Raw genomic sequence first — 27675 nt, 5'->3', positions numbered from 1 at the left:
TACTCTTAATTCTTTTACTGTAAAATCGTAATAAAAGCATCTGTTTTAATGTACAATCGTAATAAAACCATCTGATTTCAGCAAATACAACCTCAGATGAACTACATCTAATTTTTTCTTGCACCGTGCCATTATTTATTTAACCAAAGTGATGTTAAATACTAATCTGGGCAATACTAAGTATTCCCATGATTCAGTAGCTTGTAGATCCACCTTTAGAAGCAATAACTTCAAGTCCTGGTTTCCTGTATGACTTTATCAGTCTCTTATAGCATTCTGGTTCTTTCTCTCCTACAAAATTGCACAAAAAGAGATGTATAAATGTAAGTCGCTCTGGATAAGGGTGTCTGTTAAATGTAAGTACTGTAAATGGTACTTAAGTGTAATCCCAGTACATAGCAGTAAATCTGGGTAATGATGTTTAGTTTCAACATGAAACTGTCTGAATTAGAGGCTCAGATAAAGTCAATCCAGTACTAGTCAAAGTCAATCCAGTACTAGTCAAAGTAAATCCAGTACTAATCAAAGTCAATCCAGTACTAGTCAAAGTCAATCCAGTACTAGTCAAAGTAAATCCAGTACTAATCAAAGTCAATCCAGTACTAATCAAAGTCAATCCAGTACTAATCAAAGTTAATCCAGTACCAGTCAAAGTCAATCCAGTACCAGTCAAAGTCAATCCAGTACTAGTCACAGTCAATCCAGTACTAGTCAAAGCAATCCAGTACTAATCAAAGCAATCCAGTACTAATCAAAGTCAATCCAGTACTAGTCACAGTCAATCCAGTACTAATCAAAGTCAATCCAGTACTAATCAAAGTCAATCCAGTACTAGTCACAATCAATCCAGTACTAATCAAAGTCAATCCAGTACTAATCAAAGTCAATCCAGTACTAATCAAAGTCAATCCAGTACTAGTCACAGTCAATCTAGTACTAGTCAGAGCAATCCAGTACTAGTCAAAGTCAATCCAGTACTAATCAAAGTCAATCCAGTACTAGTCACAGTCAATCCAGTACTAATCAAAGTCAATCCAGTACTAATCAAAGTTAATCCAGTACCAGTCAAAGTCAATCCAGTACCAGTCAAAGTCAATCCAGTACTAGTCACAGTCAATCCAGTACTAATCAAAGTCAATCCAGTACTAATCAAAGTCAATCCAGTACTAATCAAAGTTAATCCAGTACTAATCAAAGTTAATCCAGTACCAGTCAAAGTCAATCCAGTACCAGTCAAAGTCAATCCAGTACTAGTCACAGTCAATCCAGTACTAGTCAAGTCAATCCAGTACTAGTCAAAGCAATCCAGTACTAGTCAAAGTCAATCCAGTACTAATCAAAGTCAATCCAGTACTAATCAAAGTCAATCCAGTACTAGTCACAGTCAATCCAGTACTAATCAAAGTCAATCCAGTACTAATCAAAGTTAATCCAGTACCAGTCAAAGTCAATCCAGTACCAGTCAAAGTCAATCCAGTACTAGTCACAGTCAATCTAGTACTAGTCAGAGCAATCCAGTACTAGTCAAAGTCAATCCAGTACTAATCAAAGTCAATCCAGTACTAGTCACAGTCAATCCAGTACTAATTAAAGTCAATCCAGTACTAATCAAAGTTAATCCAGTACCAGTCAAAGTCAATCCAGTACCAGTCAAAGTCAATCCAGTACTAGTCACAGTCAATCCAGTACTAGTCACAGTCAATCCAGTACTAATCAAAGTCAATCCAGTACTAATCAAAGTTAATCCAGTACCAGTCAAAGTCAATCCAGTACCAGTCAAAGTCAATCCAGTACTAGTCAAAGCAATCCAGTACTAATCAAAGTCAATCCAGTACTAATCAAAGTCAATCCAGTACTAATCAAAGTCAATCCAGTACTAGTCACAGTCAATCCAGTACTAATCAAAGTCAATCCAGTACTAATCAAAGTTAATCCAGTACCAGTCAAAGTCAATCCAGTACCAGTCAAAGTCAATCCAGTACTAGTCACAGTCAATCTAGTACTAGTCAGAGCAATCCAGTACTAGTCAAAGTCAATCCAGTACTAATCAAAGTCAATCCAGTACTAGTCACAGTCAATCCAGTACTAATTAAAGTCAATCCAGTACTAGTCACAGTCAATCCAGTACTAATTAAAGTCAATCCAGTACCAGTCAAAGTCAATCCAGTACTAGTCACAGTCAATCCAGTACTAGTCACAGTCAATCCAGTACTAATCAAAGTCAATCCAGTACTAATCAAAGTTAATCCAGTACCAGTCGAAGTCAATCCAGTACCAGTCAAAGTCAATCCAGTACTAGTCAAAGCAATCCAGTACTAGTCAAAGTCAATCCAGTACTAATCAAAGTCAATCCAGTACTAATCAAAGTCAATCCAGTACTAGTCACAGTCAATCCAGTACTAATCAAAGTCAATCCAGTACTAATCAAAGTTAATCCAGTACTAATCAAAGTCAATCCAGTACTAGTCAGAGCAATCCAGTACTAGTCAAAGTCAATCCAGTACTAGTCAGAGCAATCCAGTACTAGTCAAAGTCAATCCAGTACTAGTCAAAGTCAATCCAGTACTAGTCACAGTCAATCCAGTACCAGTCAAAGTCAATCCAGTACCAATCAAAGTCAATCCAGTACTAGTCACAGTCAATCCAGTACTAATCAAAGTCAATCCAGTACTAATCAAAGTCAATCCAGTACCAGTCAAAGTAAATCCAGTACCAGTTAAAGTCAATCCAGTACTAGTCACAGTCAATCCAGTACCAGTCAAAGCAATCCAGTACTAGTCAAAGTAAATCCAGTACTAATCAAAGTCAATCCAGTACTAATCAAAGTCAATCCAGTACTAGTCACAGTCAATCCAGTACTAATCAAAGTCAATCCAGTACTAATCAAAGTTAATCCAGTACCAGTCAAAGTCAATCCAGTACCAGTCAAAGTCAATCCAGTACTAGTCACAGTCAATCTAGTACTAGTCAGAGCAATCCAGTACTAGTCAAAGTCAATCCAGTACTAATCAAAGTCAATCCAGTACTAGTCACAGTCAATCCAGTACTAGTCAAAGTCAATCCAGTACTAGTCAAAGTCAATTTAGTACTAGATACATTTGCATAAGAAGCACATTAAAACACTGGACATGGACGGATATCAACACTAAAACAGGAACCATTTTTATTGAGCTGAGTTTAGCTTGACTGATTTATTTCAGGGGTTTTTTGTTTACATAAAATAATGATTAGTTTATTCGTCCAAGATGGAAAATGGGCTCAGATAAATCTGGCATAAATCTAGAGTACCAAACTAAATCTAAACTTTGCTTTGAATATCACTCACATAATTAGCTGCAGGTGAGTTTACAAAACAGTTTAGTTTCATTTTTCATTTTTAACCTTCAAACCATTTTTGTAAAGAAGAAACACAATTCCATAACTATCTATTCCATATGGTGAAAGGTTTACAGACAGTGTACCATCACACCCATGTCGAACACTATTGTCGAGAATGTCTTTGTATGCTGGGAACCACTACAGTTTCTCTTTACTGGAACTCAGACCTGTTCCAGCATGACAAATGTTCCTGAGCACCATGAAGACATGATGTGTTCAGGATGGACGGGGCATTTAGTTTTTCACATGCAGGTTTGAACTGCTTTTTCCCATCAATAAAGGAAATTATCATTTAAAAACTGCATTTTGTATTTACTCAGGTGTTATATATATATATATATATATATACACACACACACACACGTTTACATAAATAAAGGCTAAAATAATGATTAAAGTTCCTAAATAAGAGTACATGTGAGAACCTTGACAGCGTGACAGGATGCAACATCGAACCCTGTATTTACACATTAAAGATGTTTTTCCTGGTTTGTGTTTGGAGCTGTTTTCTACATTCGGCCTCAGCAGGCTCTTCTTTTGGCTGATCTTGCATTTGTTTGTGATCACAGTGAGCGAGCCAGTCACGGAGGAGAACCTATAATTGGTTCATGTTTCAGAAGACCTTCCGTGCTCTGTTTGTTACACAACAAGCCACAGCGATATGGATCACACTGTGGACGAAGAAGTTATGGCTCCTCCCACTCTCCAACTCGTACTCGCTCTCCGCTCGGCTCTGCTTAATCATCCTTTCCCTTTTCTCGCTCAGGGAATAGCCGGGGGCTCGGCTCGAGCACGCTACGCCAAAGCCCGCGACTGTGGTCCATTACTCCACAGTCATGTGCTTTCCCACACTAAAGGGGGGTCGGTCCTGGTCCTATGGTTTGGGGGGAGGGGTGTCTGGGGGCAACGAACTGTTTCATATATTGTGCTCTCTTTCCCTCTCTCCCTCCATCTTCCTCTTTCTCTCCCTCCCTCTCTCCCTCCGTCTCTCCCTCCGTCTCTCTCTTTCTGTCTCTCTCTCTCCCTCCGTCTCACTCTCTCTGTCTCTCTGTCTCCCTCTCTCCCTCCGTCTCTCCCTCCGTCTCTCCCTTGCTTTCTCTCTCTGTAACAGAGCAAAGAATGTTTTTATTCTGCGTGCATGTTTCATGGAGGGGATTGATAAAAGCTACGTACACTGTTATCAGATATCTGCTTGATTTCCGTTTTGTGCTGTACTGGGCCCAGATGGTGTGTGTGTGTGTGTGTGTGTGTGTGTGTGTGTGTGTGAGAGAGAGAGAGAGAGAGAGAGAGAGAGAGAGATTTTGGGGTGTTTGGTGTGAGCCTACAGCTTGTGATTGAGGGGTGGCGCTGTCTCATTAATTCTCTGTTTTCACACACAGCTGTTTCCTGTTGGGAATATGGACCAGGTCAGGGTGTGTGACACATACACACACACACACACACATGTGTGTGTATATATATATATATATATATATATATATATATATATATATATATATATGGCTGACTCTCATAGACAATGCTCAGTTCCAAGTCCCAAGGCCACAATGTCTGACACGGGGAAAAATCTCAGGAAAGAAAACTCAACACTTATTTTATTTAGCTTCTACATTTGCAGTCTGGGAACTCTCAAACAGTACGAGAGGCACTTTTTTTTTTTTTTGGAAACAAGTGGAAACTTTAAAGTTGTGCAACAAAAAAATGAATCATCAGTAGATAAGTGCTGATATGACAGTGTAGGTTATTCTTGGAAGCGTGCTTGTGTGCTGATGCATTCTGGTTCTTATCTCTCTTTATTTTTATTGTCTAAACTATATGGAGAATAAGAAGGCTTCTATCTTAACATATGATGGTACACGTCACAGGCCTGGAGGTCTTTAAACTGTCTGCTTTCATTGCAACTGTTACAGCTCGTGTTTTGTAATTAGTGAAGAACGTCAAACGAACTGAAAGTGCAAAGTAGAATTTGAGCGATCAGACGGTGCGCGCGGCCTTCATTCAGGTTTGGTTCTTGTCGTTTCAGGTTCTGCTGTCAGTCGGTGTATTAGAGTTTAATAAGTGTTTAGACAAATTCACACAAAGATAGGAACATCCTGTTAGTTCAAGACTTTCCATTCCAAAATTAGAGCAAGCTTATGATGCCCTTCTGTTTTTTTTCCCCCCACAGAAATTAGGGGACTTTTTGCAAATAAAGTAAAATGAAAGCATGGATATTTATTTTAGTCTATCACTGCATGCGCAGGCTGTTTAAGGTTCTGAGTCAAAAGTGAACTCATCCACACATGGATGTACAGTATGATCAAATTGTTTTATACTTCTGAACTTATGACACAGGACTGAGCTCATCATCACTGTAGAAAAGTATTTTGTTGTAATATCTCCCTGTCATGGTGCATCTTTCAAAATGTTTGTTTGTTTGTTTGTTTAATTACAGAGTGAATCAGTGAAATATTTCCTGGACAACTTGGATCGGATTGGACAACTGGTGAGTCACGACACCTTCAATACTTTATTTACCGTCCCTTTTTTTAAGCAGCACGTGCTTCTGGTTCTCGTCATGGTGTGTACGGTGTATCATTTTTCCTAAATGGCAACAACGGAGGGCGTTCGAGTCAAACCGGGACTGGTCATGAAATTTCATGTGAAGACGTAAAAGCGATTGACATTTACAGAAGACTTCAAGCACAGTACAGTGAAGAGACTCGAGGTGCAAATGTTTTAAAGAATGTTACATGACCCTGGGTGAGAGTTCCCAGGGCTCGGAACACACTGCAGTCATTCCCGTGAACATTCAGGGAGTGGAACGCCTGATCCTTGCGGCACAGTACAGTCCTCTACCTTGATGCTGTCCAAGTACTAGTGAAAGACTAGTTGCATTAGTGTATCAGGGGATTATATAGAGAAATAAAGAAAGTTTTTACTCTTACAACTGTATTCTGTTATTCTACAATCAAAAGTCCCAGATTGACTCGAACGCCCCTCGTTAATGACATGTCCTGATGTTGAAAAATGGAAGACCATGAGCTCATGATGTTGCATCATCAATTAATCTTTGAGACGATTGATTATGTGGCCATGATTAGACACCAAAGTCTTTTGGATTTATTGCCATTTTGTTTATTTAAAATTGATTTTGTGTAAAAACTAAATTTTACTTATTTATTTATTTAAAGGCACATTTTTATAGATATTACAGTTATAATATTTTCTCAAGAACTTGTAACTAAACTCTTGTACCAATTTGGTTCAGTCCATAACCTATAAATATCACATGTACTTAATTCTCACTGAACTGTGTGAACTGTACATTATTTCTTTGTAATCCTTCCTTTGGATTCTTTTGTGTCCTTAAAAGAATTATGTTCCAAGTCTTCAGGACATCCTCCTGGCCCGCAAGGCCACCAAGGGCATAGTGGAGCACGACTTCATCATCAAAAAGATCCCCTTCAAGATGGTGGACGTAGGCGGACAGCGCTCACAGAGGCAGAAGTGGTTCCAGTGCTTCGACGGCATCACCTCCATCCTCTTCATGGTCTCGTCCAGCGAGTACGACCAGGTGCTGATGGAGGACCGGCACACAAACCGCCTGGTCGAGTCCATGAACATTTTCGAGACCATCGTCAACAACAAGCTCTTCTCTAACGTCTCCATAATCCTGTTCCTCAACAAGATGGACCTGCTGGTGGAGAAAGTGGCCAAGGTGAGCATCAGCAAGCACTTCCCCGACTTCCGGGGCGACCCGCGGTGCCTGGAGGACGTCCAGAACTACCTGGTGCAGTGCTTTAAGCGCAAGCGCCGCAACCGCAGCAAGCCGCTGTTCCACCACTTCACCACCGCCATCGACACCGAGAACATCCGCTTCGTGTTCCATGCCGTGAAAGACACCATTCTGCAGGAGAACCTGAAAGACATCATGCTGCAGTGACTGAGAAGCTAGCTCACGTGTCACATGACCACTGTAGCTCCTACCACTGTGAGATCAGACCGCCTTCTACACTTTCAGACGAACACTGTGGAGTCGAGTAGTACTGATTTATTGTAGCTGATTGGATTATCGACTGTTGTGTGTATGTGTATGTGTTTGTTCGGTCCACTGTGTGTCCACTACGGACAAAAGCACGCATCTGGGAACTGTGATGTGAAACTGTCATAAACAAGCAAGTTTGATGGCAGAAATAACCCTGACCTTTTGTGCCTTTGTATGTGTGTGTGTGTGTGTGTGCACATGTGCATGTTTTGTGCATGAGGAGACGGAGAAGGACTTGCCAAATCCTTCCCGAGTCGACTCTGTGTGTACAAAGACGAAGCATCGGAGTTAGTCATCATAAAGTGAAATGAATTATCGACTTCCTGTCCGCTCCTCACCGCCACCGATCCGAGCGTCTTCCTCCGAAACACATCAGGCCTTGTCAATAAAATACGGCCTGGGACTCGGTGAAGCCGCCGGCGCTTGCTGTCCCTGAGTCAAAATGGCTGAAAAGGTGTGAACATCTCTTTTTATCGGTTATACTTTGCAATTTCTTCAAGGAATAAACTCCAAGCACTTCTGTTTCAAACCATTTATTTATAAGTATATATTTTTTTCTCCACAAGGACCAACTAAAAACAGATTTTCTGCACTAACATTTGAGATATTGTCATGTCGAGTTCTCTTTAGACACTTTAGAACAATTAGCACCACTTCTTACTCTTTCTGTTTCACTCGGACTTTCGATAGTTGGTGTCAGATCACTGGTTTTGTTTTCGCTTTTTATTTAATTTCTTTCAAACATCACTAACTTCAGATGATTACGGCACTGATGAGAGTGTCTAGAAATTTCTGCACTATGTGTGAACTTTATGTTTTTTGAATGTTTTTGTTTAAAGTTTTTTTTGTTGTTTTAATGGTTCGTGCTGTGTATTACATTTTCTTCGACTTATTGGAGGGAGAACGAGTCCAAGCAGGGTTTTAGAAAAAGCGTCTGATCTCAGAGGAGGTGAAGAGAGAGTCTCTCCCACAGCTCGGACAGAAAACAAGGCTGATTTCATTTGAGCAGCCGGGTTGCAGAGCTCCCCCACCTCTGGAACGCTCTGAACTCCCAGGCGGATTTGCAAACGTTGAGAAATCAGTAATGCAGCGGGATTGACTTTTTTCATAGGCGCTTTCTTTTTCCCGTCTCCGAGCAGGCTGTGCTGACTCATGCGCTCTGCCGAAGCGGAACGACTCCTCCGAATAAGTCTTTACACTCGCGCTGTGCGAGTTAATCGATCTCCTGTTGGTGGTTTCAGTGAACAATTTTCAATTCAGAATCGATTCACACTTTTTGTGTTTGTATAAACTTTCTAATGTTAAATAGTCAAAAATTTTCTAAACATTTTGCTCACGTTTTGCAAGAGTATCGCTTGTTCTTCTTTTACGAGCGGGTTGGTGCGCTAGCGCCACCCACTGGACAGAAGTGGGGAGAAGAAGATTGGCAGGGAAAAAAGATGAACCCTTTGTACGAGACACGGCATTTAAACAACCAGTGCTTCTTGGATGCTTGTAGTAGTTTTTAAACCTTCTAAAACTATAATAAATATACTGTAGCTGATTAAGACAACTCAGACAAGTGCTATGGAACTGAATCAAATCACAATGCCCGAAAATCAGATCGAGTCGACGGTTTACCCATGATTCACAGCTCTACGTTACACACAGGAGTTGAAAAATTTAGTGGTACGGGCGTGTACCCGAGTCCATCCTTTCCCATACCATAGCGGGTGTGAGTTATTTAGCTTTTTCTGACCTAACTGAGGAAAAGCACGTGTTTAGAGGCTGGGACTCTTTCTCACCAGCTTGTCCTAGACAAGTTCAAGCTTGACAAACATTACATCCTCTCCCTTCTGTTAGGAAATCAGCGGTAGTCCATCTGCCCCTGATAAAATGTTCTCTGCCTGGCCATGAGGGCGTCTGGTGCATGCTGGTCAGTGTGTGCTGTTGTTTCCAGCTGATCAAATGCCTCACGTTCCTCCCCAAAGTAAACGGCTCACACATTAATGCCTCATTCGTTGCAATTCACTTCTTTTTTTCACAGTCATCTGAATTGTGACTTCAATGAAATGAATCTGTACTAATCAGTGTTTGTTTGACCTGATGTCTAATTTAATAACCTTTTAAAGTAAAGTCATATTAGCAGCCAATAAACACCGTCCTGTTGTTCCACAGAGATGATGATGTATAATAAAAACTTTTACAAAGTGTTTTAACACTAAGTACATAAAAAATTGTGTGTCGTGTTAAAATGCTAATTGAAAGCCTCACCTTTTAAATGTGTGGTATTTCAGTCTGCAGAAATTTTCTTAAAGATATTGCTTTAACAGTCTGCTCATATAAATAATTAATAACGGCTATCACTGGTTCCTCAGACTCATTAGCATCTAGAGTTTGTTTCTTTACAAATTCTGTGACTTCTAAATGTTTCCATTTTTTTATTTCTCTGGTGACTGTAAATATGTGAACGTTTCAGATTAACTGTATTACTGTACATAAGAACTCTATAAATTCTTTAAAAAAAAAAAAACTGTTCGCTGCTGTTTTTAATCCATCTGTCCAATGCATACTCTTGATACCTAAAATTCTACTGTTAAACAATTGCTCTGTTTATAGTTTTATGGTTGGGATTTTTTTTTTTCAGTAACTAAAACGTGATTAGTAATCTTATAGAAATATTGTTGCCAAACCCATCTTCAATTTCTTAAAATAAGTTTACAGCAAACCAAATACTCAGATATGATTGGACTGCAGTTCCACAAAAAACAGAGTTCACAGTCCAATACAGTGGAAAACAGCTTGTTTCTAAGTCTTATACCTGTTTAAGATTATTGAGCTTTTTTCTAGTCAAATGTTGCTAAAATTGTGAGTGAAAATTTCTTGTTTTATTGGCTGATAATTTTGCTTCTTTCATGAAACAGGTTTCTAAAGCTAGCAACATAAAAGCTAGCAATGTGTGACATTTTCGTGGTGAATTAATGCAGGTTGTTGAAAACTGCTTATTGTGAATGGGGTGAATATTAATGCAAACTATAATAAATAAATTAATTCATTTATTCATCTTCATCACTGCTCTATCCTGTTTAAGGGTCACGGTGGATAACGTTGTGGTGTGAAGCTGGCAGGAAGTCCACAGTAACTTTAATAACCACTCTTTACAACCGCGGTGAACAGAAAAGCACAATGTAATGAACCCGAAGGTGCTGATCAGCCGTGACATTAAAAACAATCCTCCAATCCTCGGGTCATGACTCCTTTAGACCTCTGAAGGTGTGCTGTGTTCTCTGAGACCTCAGCAGCAGATCCTTAAAGTCCTGCACGATGTGAGGTCGGGCCTCCCTGGATCACATCAGACAGATCGATTGAGATCTGTGAAATGTGGTGGCCAAGTCAAGACCTTAAACTCTTTATCAGGTTCATCAAACCAACCCTGAGTATTTTTTTGGATTGTGTTTTAATCTGTTCAGGTAGATCTCGTCCATTAAGTGGTGACACTCGGACGAGATGATAAACGTTACTCATTTAACCCGGTTGTAGTGTTATCTCTGATCAGTGTGTGTGGTTTAGTATATTCATATAATTGGAAATACTAGATACATATTGAATATATTAATAAATTTTAACTTTTTTGTAGTCTATAAGTAATGCTATGTTAGAAGAAGACTGTGGAATTAATAAAACTGATATCCATCTATCTATCTACCTATTTATTTATTTATTTATCTATCACAGGATGGGTTTTTATAATTTGTTAGAGTCCAAACTCTGTTTTGTTTGTTTTGCGCATAACAAGAAAGTTCGAAGCCTATAACTTATTTTTGCGTATGAATCTCACGGGGGATTGCAAGTTTAAAAAGGCAGTTACTACACTTACTACACTATTTAGCATTAGTGACAGAAACCACATCTAAAAAGCTATTAGAGATTAATAACCTGGTGCGGTTTGAGGCGGGCGTGAGATGAATTCAGCAGGCCGTTTTCTCACATGGGAACTGGCCGATATAAATTTCCGTTACATGGCAGCGCAATTTGAACACCAAACACTTTATTATTGTTATTTTGATCGAATGCATTTGAGGCGGGGGATGGAGGGGGGAGACTTTATTTCTTGCCTTATGTGAGACAGTGTGATCGTTTTGCCCAACGACAGAGACAGAGGCCCCTGTACTTCCTGTGGATGACTTTGAGTAGAAATCTAAACGGACGAGTTATATAAGCTACACAAAAGTTGAGTTTTGAAAGGCGCCTCCGCCCCGCCTCTACCCCAGGAGGACCTTTTATTCAGTGAAGATATGATCCATATAAAACAACACCGGTGCCAAGTGTGCACTCACATCGTCATCTCCGTTCCCCCTAATACCCCAAACCCCCCTTAACCACTCTCCACTCGCAGTCTACAGCCAGTCATGTCTGTTCTTCAACGTACAATACATTCATCTGCAATCTTTACATTAACATTTCTTATTTCTTACACGTCCACTTTTTCCAGCCTTCCTGAATATCACTGCTGTTGTTACACCACATGTCTCTATAATTAACTTGGCTGGAGTACGGTTTCACACACACACACACACACACACACACACACACACACACCTACAGCACAGTACACACAAAGAACTGAGCTGAAGTCGGAGCCACAATCGGCCCTTTCTCCACATGGAGCCATGAATTAATACTCATGACTCTTATTATCGCTGCATTTCCTCCAGGTTGCCTTTCGCTGGTCTTTTAGTGAACTCTGATATTTAGTTAATCAGACATCAGCGTGAGCAGCAGCTCCTGACGATCTGCTAGAGGATTCAGCTGACTACAATAACAACAGTGTAAGCTTTCAGTTTGCTGTGATGAAGGTGAAGCATGAATTTTTCTCCATGATGAACTTCTAGTCTGGAATACATGTCATGTTATTAGATGTATATTAAGAATTCAGCTCATGTGGATGAGAAGAGAAGAACGACTTTAACTTTTCAGGGACAAATGGGCCATCTGGTGGAGAAGCCTAGAGCTAAACCTAATGTTCTAACGCGTGATTTATTTTAATAATAAATCAAATAAATGCATAATTGTAAACTTTTGTAAGATTGCTATGAATAAACTTTTGGTAGATAAACTACAGGTTTAGTATTACTTGAAATAAACACACACACACACACATACAATATCCTGGACTTTGGATATTTTATACATTTATACATACAGACTGAAAATATTGTATATAATATATAAAAATAATAAATATAATTTGTAACACAAATTAGTCGGGGACGACCTGTATATAAAATCTCAAAATTAAAAACGTACTCGTATGTAACTAATTGAGGTGTAATGATTCAATTCTATATTCTTACTGGGTTTTTAGAATATTATAAACAAAATACGAAAAAAGCCAGAGAAGAGTAAACAAAATAAATATAAAAATCTGCCATAAACTAAAATTCTATATAATAATAATAATAATAATAATAATACATTTAAAAATAAAAAAAATAAACAATTGTAAACTTTTGTAAGATTGCTATGAACAAAAAGTTTGTAAACGTGATAAATGATGTAAATTTCACTTGAAATAAATATATTATCTCCAACATAAAGGTGTAACTCTACAACAGTGTTGGTTGTTGTGACTTGGATCTGTTAATCACCAGGTGATTCCCAGTGATGGTGCGAGCTTTTGAAAAAATAATCTGATCACATGACCTGCATGCTCTCTATGTACTTTATATTCTCTAAGCGAATCTCCAGGAATCTCCGAGGCTCTATCAGTGCATCAGAATTAGACACACACCTCCCGGGATGCTGATTTCCACAATGTCAATCACATTTTTGCATCGCGGTGCAGTGTGACATCGTAAGTTATTACACCTCCAAAAAGATCTTGCAGAATTTTTTAATCCGCTGCACGCGTCTGTTTGTCAGTAAAAGCAAAGTAAAAACCACAGTAGCTTGGAGATAGAAAAGACTTTTTGCTTTTCCTTTAAACTTCGTCCTGATAGAAAAGTAATCTCAGTTCTCGCAATCTGTGATTGTTTCATTTGGACCGCACCATGTTTTGCTGCCTTAGAAACACTGCGCGGCTCCTCAGTCCAGTGTCTACAGTCGAAATACTCACAAATGCAATATCACAAGAAACACTCCAAAGTCTACAGACATGATTAATCCTCGGGATGTTGACAGAGTCAGGCTGGGGGTACATTTTAAAATTAAACATATGAGTACAAACGCTGCAGCCAAGTTCTCATTCCTGAACATCCGTATTATTGACGCCCAATTGGGGCAGATCCAGACTTGGTGTAGATTCAGACACGTTCACCTTTGTTTGTCCTCTTCTTCTCCCATGTTGACCCAAATAGACACTTTTCCTCCTGTAACACCTCCCTCATGTCCCCGTCTGATCTCTCCCTCTAGTACATGGCTCTAAAGGTCCCAGCACTGTAGTGTTTACGTATGCTCATGGTGTTTCTCCTTCTATGAAAAAGCACTTTCAATTTTCTGTGTTGGAAAAGCCTGCTGTAATTCACACATCTCACTGATCTTCTGGTTCCTGAAAACACAATGCTCATCACTTTTAAACCAGCATGTAACATCTGCGTGAGAATTTCAGCGCTGCAATGATTTGCGAAGCGTGCTTTAGCATTTGCATGATAAAAACAGTCAGAAGTGAAATAGTGCTGGGATCATTTGTGTTAATGTTGTGGGGTCGGAACAGAGAATCTACAGATACAGCTGACTGGATTCAGCAAAACTAGATGAGTAGATTGGAAAAAGTACCAAATACAATGAAAATAACAACAAGAAGAACAGGATCTTTTTCTTTTCTACTTTTGTACTACATTCATTATTTCTACTCTTGTGCTGCATTTACTGTTAAACTTCCAATTTATTTGGGAAAATACTCACAGACAATTTGCATTCTACAGCATGAAAGCTACGCATGGGACGCTCCTGGACGTTCCAACATGATACTGATCCAAAGCACAAGGCCAAGTTGACCCTCCAGTGGCTACGGCAGATAAAGGAGAAGTTTCTAAAGCAGCTATCACCATCTCCTGACCTTAGGATCATTCAGCCACTTTGGGGAGATCTCAAACACACACTTCATACAAGACAACCAAAACATTTACAGGAACTGGAGGCATTTAGCCAAGAAGAATGGGCAGCAATACTACCGGAGAGAATTAAGGACCTCATGCACAATTAGTACAGTAGACTGCATGCCATCATTGACGCTAAAGGGGCCAATACACAATATTAAAAACTAAAAGTATGAAAACTTTTAAACAGGGATTATTTCCTCATTTTCCTTATTGTTATATTTTGTTTGATGATTATGGCATTCTGTTACATCTTATATATGAACTTGAGTCCTATAAGTAATAAAATACATTTGTTTTGCCATCTCACTCATGCTTTCTTAAAAAATAGTACACATCTTGCAAATTCCACAGAGGTGTGCAAACTTTTAAGCACAACTGTATGCATGTAATATACTTATGTATATATCTTTAAGTTAAGCCTTTATTTGTCACATATACATTACAGCACAGTGAAATTCCTTCTTCGCATATCCCAACGTAACTGGGGTCAGAACGCAGGGTCAGCCATGATACAGCGCCCCTGGAGCAGATAGGGTTAAGGGCCTCGCTCAAGGGCCCAACCGTGGTAATCGAGCTGGGGATCGAACTGCCGATCTTCCGATCAGTAACTCAGTGCCTTAGCCCTCTGAGCCACCACTATATATAGTGCCATCTGTATATATATTTACGATCTACAGGTCTACCTGCTAAGCACTGTTGTGTGAAAATCTGCTTTGAGAGAATTTGTATTAAACAACTCACTAAGATACACTATCTGGCCAAAAGTATGCAGACACCTTACTATCACTCCCATATATAGTTCTTTGCACAAATTTGGGACCATACAGTTGTCTATAATGACTTTGTATGCTGTAGAAGGAATTCTCTGGAACTAAACCTGTTCCAGCTTGACAATGCCCCTGCGGACAGGGAGCCCTGTGAAGACACGACTTACCAGTGATGGACAAGAACTCGAGTGACCTGTACACCCAACCAAACTAAACACAGATAATTCAAATTATAATGAACACTGATCATTACAATCTATTAAAGATGGGGAAAAAATATTTTGTGATATCATGATCCCTTTGGGTGTCAAAGTCATGTATTGCCACACTGGCCCTGTATACAGGATAAAGCGGTACAGAATATAAATTAATGAATGATGTGAACACCTTTGGGATGAACTGGAAAGCTGAATGGACCCCAGACCTCATCACCCAACCTCGTCACCTGACCTCAGTAATGCTCTTGTGGCTGAACATCAGGTGCCCGTATACTTTTCGCAATGTAACACATGTTAGACTCATTGTTCTGTAACAAGATGGGTTTGATCTGTTTTTATTATGAGCAGCCACTGATCACAGCTGACCTGTCTTAGCGTTTTTTAAATACTCATACAACTATTATTATTACTATTATTACTATTATCTTCAGTTTAATCTGTAATAAAAGAATGGGGAAAAAAACTGTCATAATGTGCATCTTTAGCTCAGCACTTTTATTACAGAAAATGTTTACCCGTCTTTTATTCTCTTTTTTCTCACTCAGGAAACACGTCAGCTTACTCAGAGCTACCGACTTCCGCTCAGATGCGCTGATCATCAAATTCAACATATGTATAATTCATAGCCAGCTATCGCGCCTGTATATGGTATATATATCGCACAATCTGTGCGCCGCATCTCGCGCTAAAGAGACGCACAGGAAGTGAGTCGGTACAGGGAAATACCAAGTTCACATATACAGGGGGGGTTCACTTAGATACGACTTAGACAAGCATCATTTTATGGCAAAATACACTTAAATTGTCGTTGATACGTTTTATAAAGTCGTTTAATATGTAAATATTGTATAATATCTTATAAATGTTTACCCAACGTTATGCCCTGATGCCAGGTCGGGTGAAGTCGGGTTTCCCTCAGATGGTTCGTTCCTTTTCTTGCCGCTAGGTGGTGCGTGCCGGCGGTGCTGCACATGGTCCTGAGAGAAAAGCTCGTGTAACAGAGCGCGGTAACGTTAGCGGTGCGGGATAATTCACCTCGATGAGAGGCACGGAGGAAATGGAGGCTGAAGTGGAGTTTGATGAAGGCGAGGAGCCCTCGTTCAGCGACCCTGAGGACTTTGAGGATGACATCAGCGATCAGGGTAGGGCTTTATCCAGGCACGCGCCATCACGCACGAGCTGCAAATAAACTCCAAAAACCAGCTTGAAAAACGTTTATTTATCAAACTAAACTCAGTTCGCTTTCCACAGATTTCCCTAGACTGTTTCTGACGTGCACAGTTACGAGCTATTGTACAATCTGTTTAGCTGAAACGAGCCGATTTCATGGCGCTTAGGCCCTGGGCCGTGTCCCAAATGACACCACAGTAGTTATGTAGCGCGCTGCTGAATATGCTCGCGCTGCTACGTTAAGCAGTGTATTGGTAGTGCACTTGTGTAGTGAGCAGGTCGCGGTTTGGGACACAGCCCACCCAACATGGCGTCCAGGGCTGACACGGTTAGCTTAGCGCTCTCTAGCCGTGTATGAACAGTGCTAGCTTTGTGTTAAGTATTCTGATTTTGACGATTAGCTTCAGGTTTGGCAACGTGAGCTGTGAGAGTCGGTTATTCGCCTTATCTGCCCTAAAGCAGCACCACCACCCTGGCGCCTCGCCCCCTCCCCCAGATAACACATACGCGTTTAGTTTCTGCACCTCATTTATCTGCACATTTCCCCTCTTATTTTATTTATGTTGATTATATATTATTATTTTATGGTAATGATTATACCTGTAGTGAAGTGGTCTCAGTGACGCGCGCTCTTAGCTCTCTACAGGGGAAGATAACTAAAGTACGCGCAAATAAATTGCCGCTAGGTGGCGAGATTCTCGCTTGTATATTATTAATACCGTTATTTTAATTTCAAATAATTTTTAAAAAGAATTAAATAAAGTTGTATTGGATTAAAAAATATTGTAATTGATGTCTTATAGAACGAACTAAACTCTCACCAAGACAAACTAAACTCACACTTTCAAGAATGCAGGAGGGGCAAAAGAGGGATGAAATGGTGTAATTTGTGAAGGAAACAGAGACTTGATTTAATTCTAAGAAGTGAGTTTAAACTGATGACTGGGTGGGATGGGTTGTTGGGAAAATGTGTGAAGGTTCGTTATCGGTCTTCCTCCACTTGTGCTACTGCTGTGATGTGACCTGGAGAGCTGTATCAAGTTCTGGAGAGTCACTAACACCTGCTTTAAAAAAAATCACTAGATTCTACATTTACATTTTACATTTAGGCATTTGGCAGACGCTCTTATCCAGAGCGACTTACAAAAAGTGCTTTAAAGTTTACATCATTGGACACATACTTACACTGGGTTAACTAGGTTAATAATCTTATAATTCTCGTTAATAATTCTACACTAAGCTATTTGAGTTAAAATCTCTAAAAGGGACTAAAATGTGGTGAGAGTCACTATGTTTGTGTATCTCATTCACTGAGTTTAATTTCTGCCCCTGCAGAGCTGCTGGGAGATATCCTGAGAGAGCAACCTCAGGAGGCCGATGGCATTGACTCTGTCGTCGTTGTCGACAACGTTCCCCAAGTAGGACCTGATCGTCTGGAGAAACTAAAGAACGTCATCCACAAGATCTTCTCCAAGTTCGGCAAAATCACCAACGAGTTCTATCCAGAAGCAGATGGGAAGACCAAGGGGTAAGTAAGATGATGTATAATACGTGTGTGTGTATCAAGTGGCTTTACAGAATGCTTCATTCGATCCGGAAGTGACGGTTATAAGGAGAAAATTCTCTCTGTTAGGGAACTCCAACAGTTAAAGTAAGCATTCAGGTTAACACGTCCTTCCTCCAGTGATGTATCGTGCCGAACTGTGGAAAATCAGTTATCCGCTTTTTTAAACTTTCTGGTGAAGGAGTGAGATGCGTGTGTACCATCCTACCCTCCTGAGAGCGCGTGGGCCATCTGCTTTCTGATCCAGTCTCTCGCAGCAGCAGACGTCTGTGGGATCACCCAGGAACTCGAGATCTCCACATGACACACTGAGCACATTTCTGCTGCACCACTCAGGAGCCAAGTCTGATCTATAGGCCCTGAAGTGCAGATGTTAGCATGGTCTAAACATAAACCTGTCTGTTTTTAGTTCGCTAGTGTCATATAGTGTGTTAGGATTTAAGTATAGGAAAAACTACACAACACACGGATGAGTGCGGATGAAAATCACCAGGAACCAGCTATTACGATATCACGATACCTAGGAGCCCATTTGATTTGAGTTGTATTTTGTATTACGATTTTATAAATACTGTGTACAAATTCTCCCAAAATCTCTATTCCAACTCTGTGTCTCTGCATCATGACTGTGTCTGTTATTAATCGACTGGATCGTCTTGTTTAAACTGCCCAATATTCTCTATTTTCTTATTTATATCATAATATTTCTCCCTGGACTTCTTTTCCTTCTTGTTTTTTGCCTTAGATGAGATATGGAGACGTGTATCTATATGTAGATTTTTATTTATTTGTTTTAATTTTCAGGTACATTTTTCTGGAGTATTCCATCCCGAGTCATGCACAGGAAGCGGTGAAGAACGCAGATGGCTACAAGTTGGATAAACAGCACACCTTCCGCGTCAACCTGTTCACTGACTTCGACAAGTACGCTGCGTTTCTCTTTATTGCAGCCTGTATGAAATGAAACAATAAAGCGGATATTATTTTTTGTCTGTAATGCATCTGGTTATGTACGATGTTGTCTCTTCTTTTTTTTTATCGTGCACAGTGAAGATGTAAAGAATTTATTTACTTGAATGGAGTTTTTTTGTTTGTTATTCAGGTACATGACTATCAGTGATGAATGGGAAGCTCCGGAGAAGCAGCCTTTTAAAGATTTTGTGAGTATCTTTTACACAAAAGTAAGGAATCGGATTGGGTCCTGGACTCTTGTTTGTGTGTGTATGGAAATATGTGGACGTTTGGGGGCAGAATGTTGCAAAGAAAAGATTTTTATAATATTCTTCAGGCACTGTGTAGTCTTTTTTTGTGTGAACAGCTTTGTAGCGCGTTCCCATGAGTGACAGACGTTAGATTAACAGTATGAGATGAGATCAGATGTACCTTTATTTGTCCCACAGTGGGGACATTTTTGTCACAGCAGCATAGAAAAATGTGCAGATAGTAAGTAGGGTAGGTACAGTGTATTAACACGAAAGGAAAAAAAATGATACACTGGTTACACTTTCAAACAAATTGCACTAGGATAATTCTGCACAGTGTAAAATGGTGTTATTGCACAAAAATGTAAGATATTGTAACTATCATAAACTTTATTGTAAAATTCAAGATATTGAAGTGCATGATTGTAATGTCTTTGTTATGAATCGTGATTCTTCTTGTGTGTTGATTCATGTGTCGCCTTGCTGACTCAAGTTGAATTTTAAATGATTTATTCTATTTTATAATAAGGATGCACCGGTCGGTCAGACAGTGATGGGTATCGGCTGGTTTTCTGTTTGATAAACGATTTTCCGACACATTTCAATCTGTTTTTGGAAACGCATTTTATGGCGTTTAAAGGCCTCCGATTTGCCATTTTCTCCAAACTCTGCAAGCAAATTAGTTTCAAATGCACTTATTATACACACATACGCCGATTTAAAAACACGGGTTGCACATGTCGTATTTATTTTATAATACATACATCTAAATTCATACTAAAACAGTTGTAGTGACACAAGTACACTGGTTTGTTCGTTTCAGCACAGGCACAGTATCAGTGGTGACCGCGTTGTTAATGTTTAACATGGGGAAAGTCTTATTTAATTTCATGCAGGGCATTAACTCATTCTATCACTTACTTGTGTACATAAACACACATACCTGTGATTAGCCCCACCCCTGCGTGGGCACACATCAGCTGTGCACGTGAATCGAACATGTCAGTTAATTTTCGGGTGGGTGGGGAGGGCAGTTTAGCTCTGTATGAGAATAAAGGCGGTGGAAGTGGATCATACGCAGGCCGAGTCAATCCCATGTTTACGAAAATAAATGCAGGGACACGACGCTTCAGATGTTGTTAGTGAGTGTGTACGGAGCCTGGCTAATAAGGAAAGCTAAGCTAAAGTATTATAGATTGCAGCTTCTCATGTTTATTTGTTACTGATGCACACATCTCTCCAGATCTTTCAGTCTCTGCTGAAGGCAGGAGTGTTTAATTCTGATTGTTGCCCCACAGGGGAATCTCCGCCATTGGATGGAGGACCCGGACTGCCGCGACCAGTACAGCGTGATCTACGATTCTGGTGAGAAAACCGGCATCTTTTCCAACGACGTCAAGGAACCCATTGAGGTGGAGGAGAGGGCGGTAAGAAATGTTGACTTCTCTTCTGTTTTAGTGCACACTGGTGTACTGTATGCTCTTTTTAAAAATACATATCTAATAAACATGTGCACGTGTTTTTCTTTTAGCGCTGGACAGAAACGTACGTGCGCTGGTCTCCCAAAGGCACCTACCTAGCCACGTTCCATCAGCGAGGCATCGCACTGTGGGGCGGCGAGAAGTTCAAACAGATTCAGAGGTTCAGCCATCAGGGGGTGCAGCTCATCGACTTCTCCCCTTGTGAGAGGTTTGTGGAGATTACATGGCCTGTGTAGAGTGGAAGTGTGTGTGTGTTTACGTCATCCTGAGAATGTTGATACAATAATGTGCTACAAAGCTTTCCTGGGTGACCAGAGACGACCCCATGCGATATTATCACGATAACTCGGTGCTGATTCGAATTGTATTTTGATTCTAAGTATCGTTATTTTTTTAACATCTTGATTGTCAGATTTTGTTATAATTCTAAACAAACTTGGCAAATAAGGAAGCCGTGCTGTGTGAACAGTTTAGCCTTACGCCACTTGTAGGACTGTAGAGGGACAACAACATATTAACCGCCTCTAAAAAATAATTAGTCATTATTCAGTTAATTTTCACATGTACCTTTACGGCACAGTAAAATTAGTATTATTTTTTTTTTTTTTACCTACTCCAGTCATGGAGCTGGGGTCAGGATTCCGCCAGATTTGCCCATCATTTTTGCCCATTTTTTTTCTCTGTCATTGCCTTTTTCAAATGGATTCAGTATCACTAACGTTTACGATCTGATTTGATCACAAACAGCTATATTTCTTACTGGTTTTAAAGTATTAAATACGATAAAAGTATTTAATAACCATTGAAGAGCTGCATAATGTGTTGAAATATGTCTCTTACACAGTGCAGATATTTTTGTTTAAACCTTTCACCCATGTCAGTCTTTTAGCTCCGCGCTCCGGTCCAGTAGGTGGCAGTATTGCACCAATCACCCATAAAGTCAAAAGATGTAAAGAATGTGACTGACTGAATGTCACAGCTCTAGTTGGTCATGCTAAAGGATAAAATAAAAAATATTGTAATCATTTCATTGAACATTTTTCTTTTGAAAGTAATGCTATAAGTTGTTATTCCCGCATGTCTTAAGAATAATAATCTTTTACAGTAGATCTGTAATAATCTAAATTGTACATTTTCGATGTGGTTCGAAATGTTTTCGTTTACTGCAGACTGGCTATCACAGTTTTATATGTTGTGTTAAGGTTATTTCCATAGTGTTTAATGTTAACCAGCAAAGAGATTTGACTTATAAAGTTTGCAGTTAAATGGTGTAAATTTCAGAAAAATATATCCCAGCTTTTGCAGAAAGTACAAACCGCTTCAACTTTCTGCAAAGTGCTTGCAAAATCTTTTTTTTTTTTTTTTACTGTGGTGCAATAGCTTGGCAGAAAAATAAAGATCTAAACAGTCAACAAGTTACACAGCCTTTCAGTAGCTGTAGTTTTGCAAATGCACTTGACAATACTGTTCTTGCAAGAACTGTTCCAGAACAGCCGAGCTTTGGGTCTTAAAATAACAACTGACTGTTGGTGGTGGTGTCCATATGTGTTATTTCATAGGTTTGAATGTTGTACTAGAATGTAGAAAATAAATTCAACCTCGTCCAAACCTTTGACTGGTACTGTATCTGGATCGTAATATTCCACTAATAACCTGAATAACAGCCCAATGGGATTAGCTGCATGGAACAGAATCAGAATAAACTCTCATTTGGAATAAAAGGGGTGTGTAAACTTTTGATAATCCGTCCGATATATGTAAGTATGAGCCATGTAAATGCTTAAACTGATTGTCTCTTGTTGGAAAATAAATATTTTTTCCCGCGCATGTTTCATTCCCGTGTCTGTGTAACGTGATCATGATCACATTTAGCTTCAGTGCTGATCTGTAACTTAGAGGGGACACATGACTCCTCCCACTTGTCTTTACCTTCATCCACTCGAGCTCTGATATGGGGGGGTATTTATTTTTGGTAATGAGGGGAAGCCTAGTGTTGCCTCTGAGTTTGATAAACACTTTATGTGCTGTTTAATTTCTGTCAGATTAAACACTTGATTCCGCCGTGTCCTCTTCCAGGTACGTGGTCACATTCAGTCCCCTGATGGACACGAAGGATGATCCTCAGGCCATCATAATCTGGGATGTTCTGACCGGCCAGAAGAAGAGGGGGTTCCACTGCGAGAGCTCCGCCCACTGGCCCATCTTCAAGTCAGTATATGTGCAGTTTTCTGTGCAGTGTGTACCCTGTGTGGTGGTTTATGTTTCCGTTTAGTTATATATATATATATATATATATATATATATATATATATATATATATTTTTTTTTTTTTTTTTTTATTCTCAGGTGGAGTCCGGACGGGAAGTTCTTCGCTAGAATGACTCAGGACACACTCAGCATCTACGAGACACCGGTGTGTGTTGCTCATGACTACGCATGTGTTTTTTTTTTTTTTTTTTTTTTTTTTTCTTCTTCTTCTTCTTTTTCTCACCTACATGCTGATCTACAGATTTATCTCTGTACTCGGTATGATTTATTTTTAGTTTGAATTTAAATTTTTTCTTAACGTTTTGCTTTTTTTCGTAGTCGATGGGTCTTTTGGATAAGAAGAGTTTGAAAATCAACGGAATTAAGTAAGTTAAAACTATGAAGCAGTAATGGTATATTGTGCTATATATATATATATATATATATATATATATATATATATATATATATATATATATATTTATTTATTTGTGTGTGTGTGAGACCTGGTTTTGTTAATGCCCTCCCTCATGGTGTTAATCCTGTACAGAGATTTCTCCTGGTCCCCCGGCGATAACATCATTGCGTTCTGGGTTCCTGAGGACAAAGACATCCCGGCGAGGGTGACCCTCATGCAGCTCCCGTCGAGGAACGAGATCCGAGTGCGCAACCTGTTTAACGTCGTGGATTGCAAACTTCACTGGCAGAAGAACGGCGACTACCTGTGTGTTAAGGTGGACAGGACTCCAAAGGGAACACAGGTACAAAGACTGCTTACGTTAAAGTGTCGGGTCTGGGTCAAATACTGACGACAAACGCTCCCTTTTGGCTAGGAGACTAATTTTGACTAAATGGAAAGACCCTGATCCACCAACATTTAGCCACTGGATAAGGGAAGTGATGTACTGTCTTAAACTTGAGAAAATTAGATATACAGTTAGAGGGTCTACTGGCACATTTTATAGTATTTGGCAGTCTTTCTTAACTTTTGCTGATAATATCGCAATTAACGCAGATAATATTGTACTGTAAAGGAAGTGTGTGTGAAGATTACTTATTATTTTATTTTTTATGGACATCTGATTGTTATGGCACCTTGTGTTTGTCTGGTGTTTGGGGGATGGGAGGGTTTGGTTCTGTGTTCTCTTTTGTTGCGTTTTTTTTTTGTGTTTTTTCTGTAAAGTTTGAAAATAAATAAAAAAAAACTTTGATTTTAGGGAATAGTCACGAATTTTGAGATCTTCCGGATGAGGGAGAAGCAGGTTCCTGTGGACGTTGTGGAGATGAAAGGTAACCGCGTGCACCAGGGTGGCTGCTCACATTATAACCTATATGCATCTGTTATTATTTTAACTTCATTTCTTAACAGAATTCCCAGGTCTATTGAATCTTTATTCATCGCTTCTGTATCAGATTCATGACTATCCTGATTTCTTTTTTTTTCCCTGTGTACTAAAGGATATAAGGAAAGAATCTGTAATCTGATGTGGATAAACTAAAGTTTGGTTTTATTTCTGTGTAATCATGTTGACACTGAGACACTTTTATTATCTCGTGACACCATTAAGAGTATTCCCATGTACATTAGGTAGATGGAAGTGCTTTATTGATCATTTGAGGGAAATTGTTACAGCAGCAACAAGTTGCACAAACAGTAGTAAGGAGAAAAGGGGGGGATTTTTGTAGATGCTAAAAAGTGCACACTTGCAATTCAGAATAAGGAAAAGAGATGAAATGTGCAAATTGTCAGTGTATGCATAATAAATGTTTATCATGAATATGATCAAACGTGTTTTCTTCTCTGTGCTGCAGAGGGCATCATCGCCTTTGCTTGGGAGCCCAACGGGAGCAGGTTTGCAGTGCTGCATGGCGAATCCCCCAGGATCAACGCGTCCTTCTACCACGTCAAGAGCAATGGCAAAATAGATTTGATCAGTGAGTGTTTGCATTATGTCTCTGACAACGCATTGTTTTTGTGAAGAATTTTAAAAAGAGACTTAAACACTTATTTATTCCCCCCACCCCAGAAATGTTTGATAAACAGCAAGCGAACAGCATTTTCTGGAGCCCTCAGGGCCAGTTCTTGGTCTTGGCTGGATTGAGGAGGTTGGTACTTGAGTGTATTTACACATCAAGTCGAGACGTGTTTGAAGGTTCCACACTTTTTCGTGGCTCGCTTCATTTGATTTGTTTGTTTCTGGCAGCATGAACGGCGCTCTGGCGTTTGTAGACACCTCAGACTGCACCATGATGAACATCGCTGAGCATTACATGGCCTCTGATGTGGAGTGGGACCCAACCGGGAGATTCGTCGTCACCTCTGTTTCTTGGTGGAGCCACAAGGTCATTATTTGAAGGGCGAGCCTTTTATTTGTTAATTTATACATTTTTCTCTTACAATTCAACAATACAAATGTTAACACAAATGTAGGTGGACAATGCATACTGGCTGTGGACGTTTCAAGGGCGACTGCTGCAGAAAAACAACAAAGACCGTTTCTGTCAGCTACTCTGGCGGCCTCGTCCTCCGTCCCTCCTCTCCCAGGAGCAGATCAAGGTGAGAGCGCATCGAGATCTACTTTAATAAAACCATCCGCCGCCACCCGAAGCCCCAGCACTCAGAGTTTCTTATTTCTCTAAATGTTCCAGGCAATCAAGAAAGACCTGAAGAAATACTCCAAGATCTTTGAGCAGAAAGATCGACTCAGCCAGTCGAAGGCTTCAAAGGTCAGCTCTTTTTTTATATACATTTTTAATATTTTTTATATATATACATTTAAAAAAAAAAAAAAACACTTTTCAGTTGTACTGTTGGTCCCTGTATTCGGACCTGGCTGACCGAGTTCTGTCCCGTGTGCTGTGCAGGAGCTGGTCGACAAGAGGCGCACAATGATGGAGGATTACCGCAAGTACCGCGAGGCCGCCATGAAGATGTATCAGGAGCAGAGAGATCTCCGCCTCGAGCTCAGAGGAGGTGCGTTCCTTACACATTATACACCCACTTGTCAGGATCTATTTTTAGATCATACAAGCAGGGGAGGGAAAAAAAAAAAAGAAGTGCAGGCACAATTTTAGCACCTGCTCGCCATTTTTTTTTGCTAAACATAACAGTATTGTCACGTGACTGGATAAACACGCTTACTGAAGTCGAATAACTCTACATCCTGAGTGAGTTTGTCACTATTTAAGATTAAAGCACTCAAGTTGTCTGTATTAAAACTCTTGGATGTGACAGATGTACAGTGTTCACGTTGGAAGGAAATAACTCGCTCAGTTTGTGACAGTTCGTCACTTCTCTGCATCGATTTTGAGATTGAGAAAACATGAAGTAGAGCTAGTTCTTAACTACGAAAAGTTCTCAGATGTTAAAAATAACCTTTAAACACTGTGTATGCTCATTGTCTTAAATCATTTGTCCTCTCGGTAGGTGTGGACACTGATGAACTGGAAAGTAATGTTGATGACTGGGAAGAGGAGACCATTGAGTTTTTCATCAATGAAGAAATCATTCCAATCGGAGATCTGTAGTCACACAAGCAGGTAATAAAGTTCTCCGATATCTGCTCTTAGTATTTTGTTCTGTCAATAACATCAAGCTCTCATTCTCATTCTGCTTTTCTTCTCTGGCAGAACCGTTTTAATTCTCGAGGACCGTGCTTCTCTCCCATCTCTCCAACAAATTCCTTGTTAACATCCAGCCAAGTGCCTTTTAATACTGGTTGCTGTGGAAGGAGAATTTCGTACCACTGTTGGCGGCGGCAGCTTCTGCTGCTGCTTTTCTTTTTGTTTTGCTCCCGTCATATCCAGCTTCCGGGAGCATTCACCTACCTTTTGATCCTGCCGCCTTCACCCTGAGCAGCACTTGGCCTCTGGTTCTCGCCTTTTGAGCTGAACGTTTACTTCGTCAGAAGGCCCGTAATCATGACTCGGCATGCCACGGAAGGTTTTTACATCTCCACGTGGAAGAAAGACATTCTGTTTCCAGAGATTTTTCATAGGGTTAACATGTACTCTAGTGTGCGCTACAGTGGGCTGTATCCTCCTCCATTCAGATTACCTGATATTAAATGTGCAACAAGGTAATAAAGTATAAATACAATTTAACCTGGTGTCAGGTGTTGGTGTGTTTTTAATCTACAGTAGAAAAATCATGGAGAGAAAAAAAAAAAAACCTCCATGTGTTACTTTAGGGTTCTGGGTATCGAACAATAATCTGTGTAATCTGTCTTGTGCTAATGAAACATGTCGGGGCAAATTAAATGCTTTTACAGCATTGCTCAACACGCTTTGTGAGTCATGATTAGTTCGCACGTCCTTACATTGGCTTTTTTCCCTGCCTTGTGGCTGTTGAGTGATCTGATCTCACCCCAGTCTGTCTCTCAAAGTGGGCCGTATTATTTGTTTTCAATTGTTTACTAGAGCACTTTGGTCCTTTATCTGATTGTGGTGTCTGCAGTTTTTCCTGCAATTCCACACTATATGGCCAAATAGACTCCTGACCACAGCACACTTGTACAGTGCTGCTCACTATTATTGGCACCC

The 27675-nt window shown here is 39.9% G+C and overlaps 2 protein-coding genes across 2 annotated transcripts in view; both read left to right on the top strand.

Moving 5' to 3' along the window:
* gna12a (guanine nucleotide binding protein (G protein) alpha 12a) overlaps positions 1 to 10707 on the top strand; it is a 50617-nt gene extending 39910 nt beyond the window's left edge. The window contains exons 3-4 of the mRNA XM_053492030.1: positions 5813 to 5863; positions 6734 to 10707. Of these exons, the coding sequence (XP_053348005.1) occupies positions 5813 to 5863; positions 6734 to 7303 (621 nt within the window). The 3' untranslated portion in view covers positions 7304 to 10707. The remainder of the gene's footprint in view (positions 1 to 5812; positions 5864 to 6733) is intronic.
* Positions 10708 to 16391: 5684 nt separating this feature from the next.
* eif3ba (eukaryotic translation initiation factor 3, subunit Ba) lies at positions 16392 to 27237 on the top strand. Its single transcript, XM_053492868.1, has 19 exons — positions 16392 to 16611; positions 17975 to 18167; positions 19008 to 19127; positions 19306 to 19363; positions 20704 to 20832; positions 20937 to 21094; positions 22963 to 23094; positions 23233 to 23299; positions 23473 to 23519; positions 23684 to 23894; positions 24351 to 24423; positions 24946 to 25068; positions 25161 to 25239; positions 25338 to 25476; positions 25565 to 25690; positions 25783 to 25860; positions 25999 to 26107; positions 26561 to 26673; positions 26764 to 27237. Exons 1-18 carry the CDS (start codon positions 16509 to 16511, stop codon positions 26659 to 26661), a joined length of 2046 nt encoding a protein of 681 aa, XP_053348843.1. The 5' UTR covers positions 16392 to 16508; the 3' UTR covers positions 26662 to 26673; positions 26764 to 27237.
* The last annotated feature ends 438 nt before the right edge of the window (positions 27238 to 27675 follow it).

The sequence above is a fragment of the Clarias gariepinus genome, chromosome 3 (assembly GCF_024256425.1).
Source record: "Clarias gariepinus isolate MV-2021 ecotype Netherlands chromosome 3, CGAR_prim_01v2, whole genome shotgun sequence".
NCBI lineage: Eukaryota > Metazoa > Chordata > Actinopteri > Siluriformes > Clariidae > Clarias > Clarias gariepinus.
Note: the sequence above shows the minus strand (reverse complement) of the source record. Positions and strands in the feature narration are given on the sequence as shown.

What these genes read in the sequence shown, in the direction of transcription:
- eif3ba (XM_053492868.1), top strand. Translation starts at nt 16,509, where the DNA reads ATGAGAGGCACGGAGGAAATGGAGGCTGAAGTGGAGTTTGATGAAGGC. An exon ending in TCAGCATCTACGAGACACCG is followed by an intron (nt 23,300 to 23,472) that starts GTGTGTGTTGCT and finishes TTTTTTTCGTAG; the next exon opens with TCGATGGGTCTTTTGGATAA. An exon ending in GGACGTTGTGGAGATGAAAG is followed by an intron (nt 24,424 to 24,945) that starts GTAACCGCGTGC and finishes TCTGTGCTGCAG; the next exon opens with AGGGCATCATCGCCTTTGCT.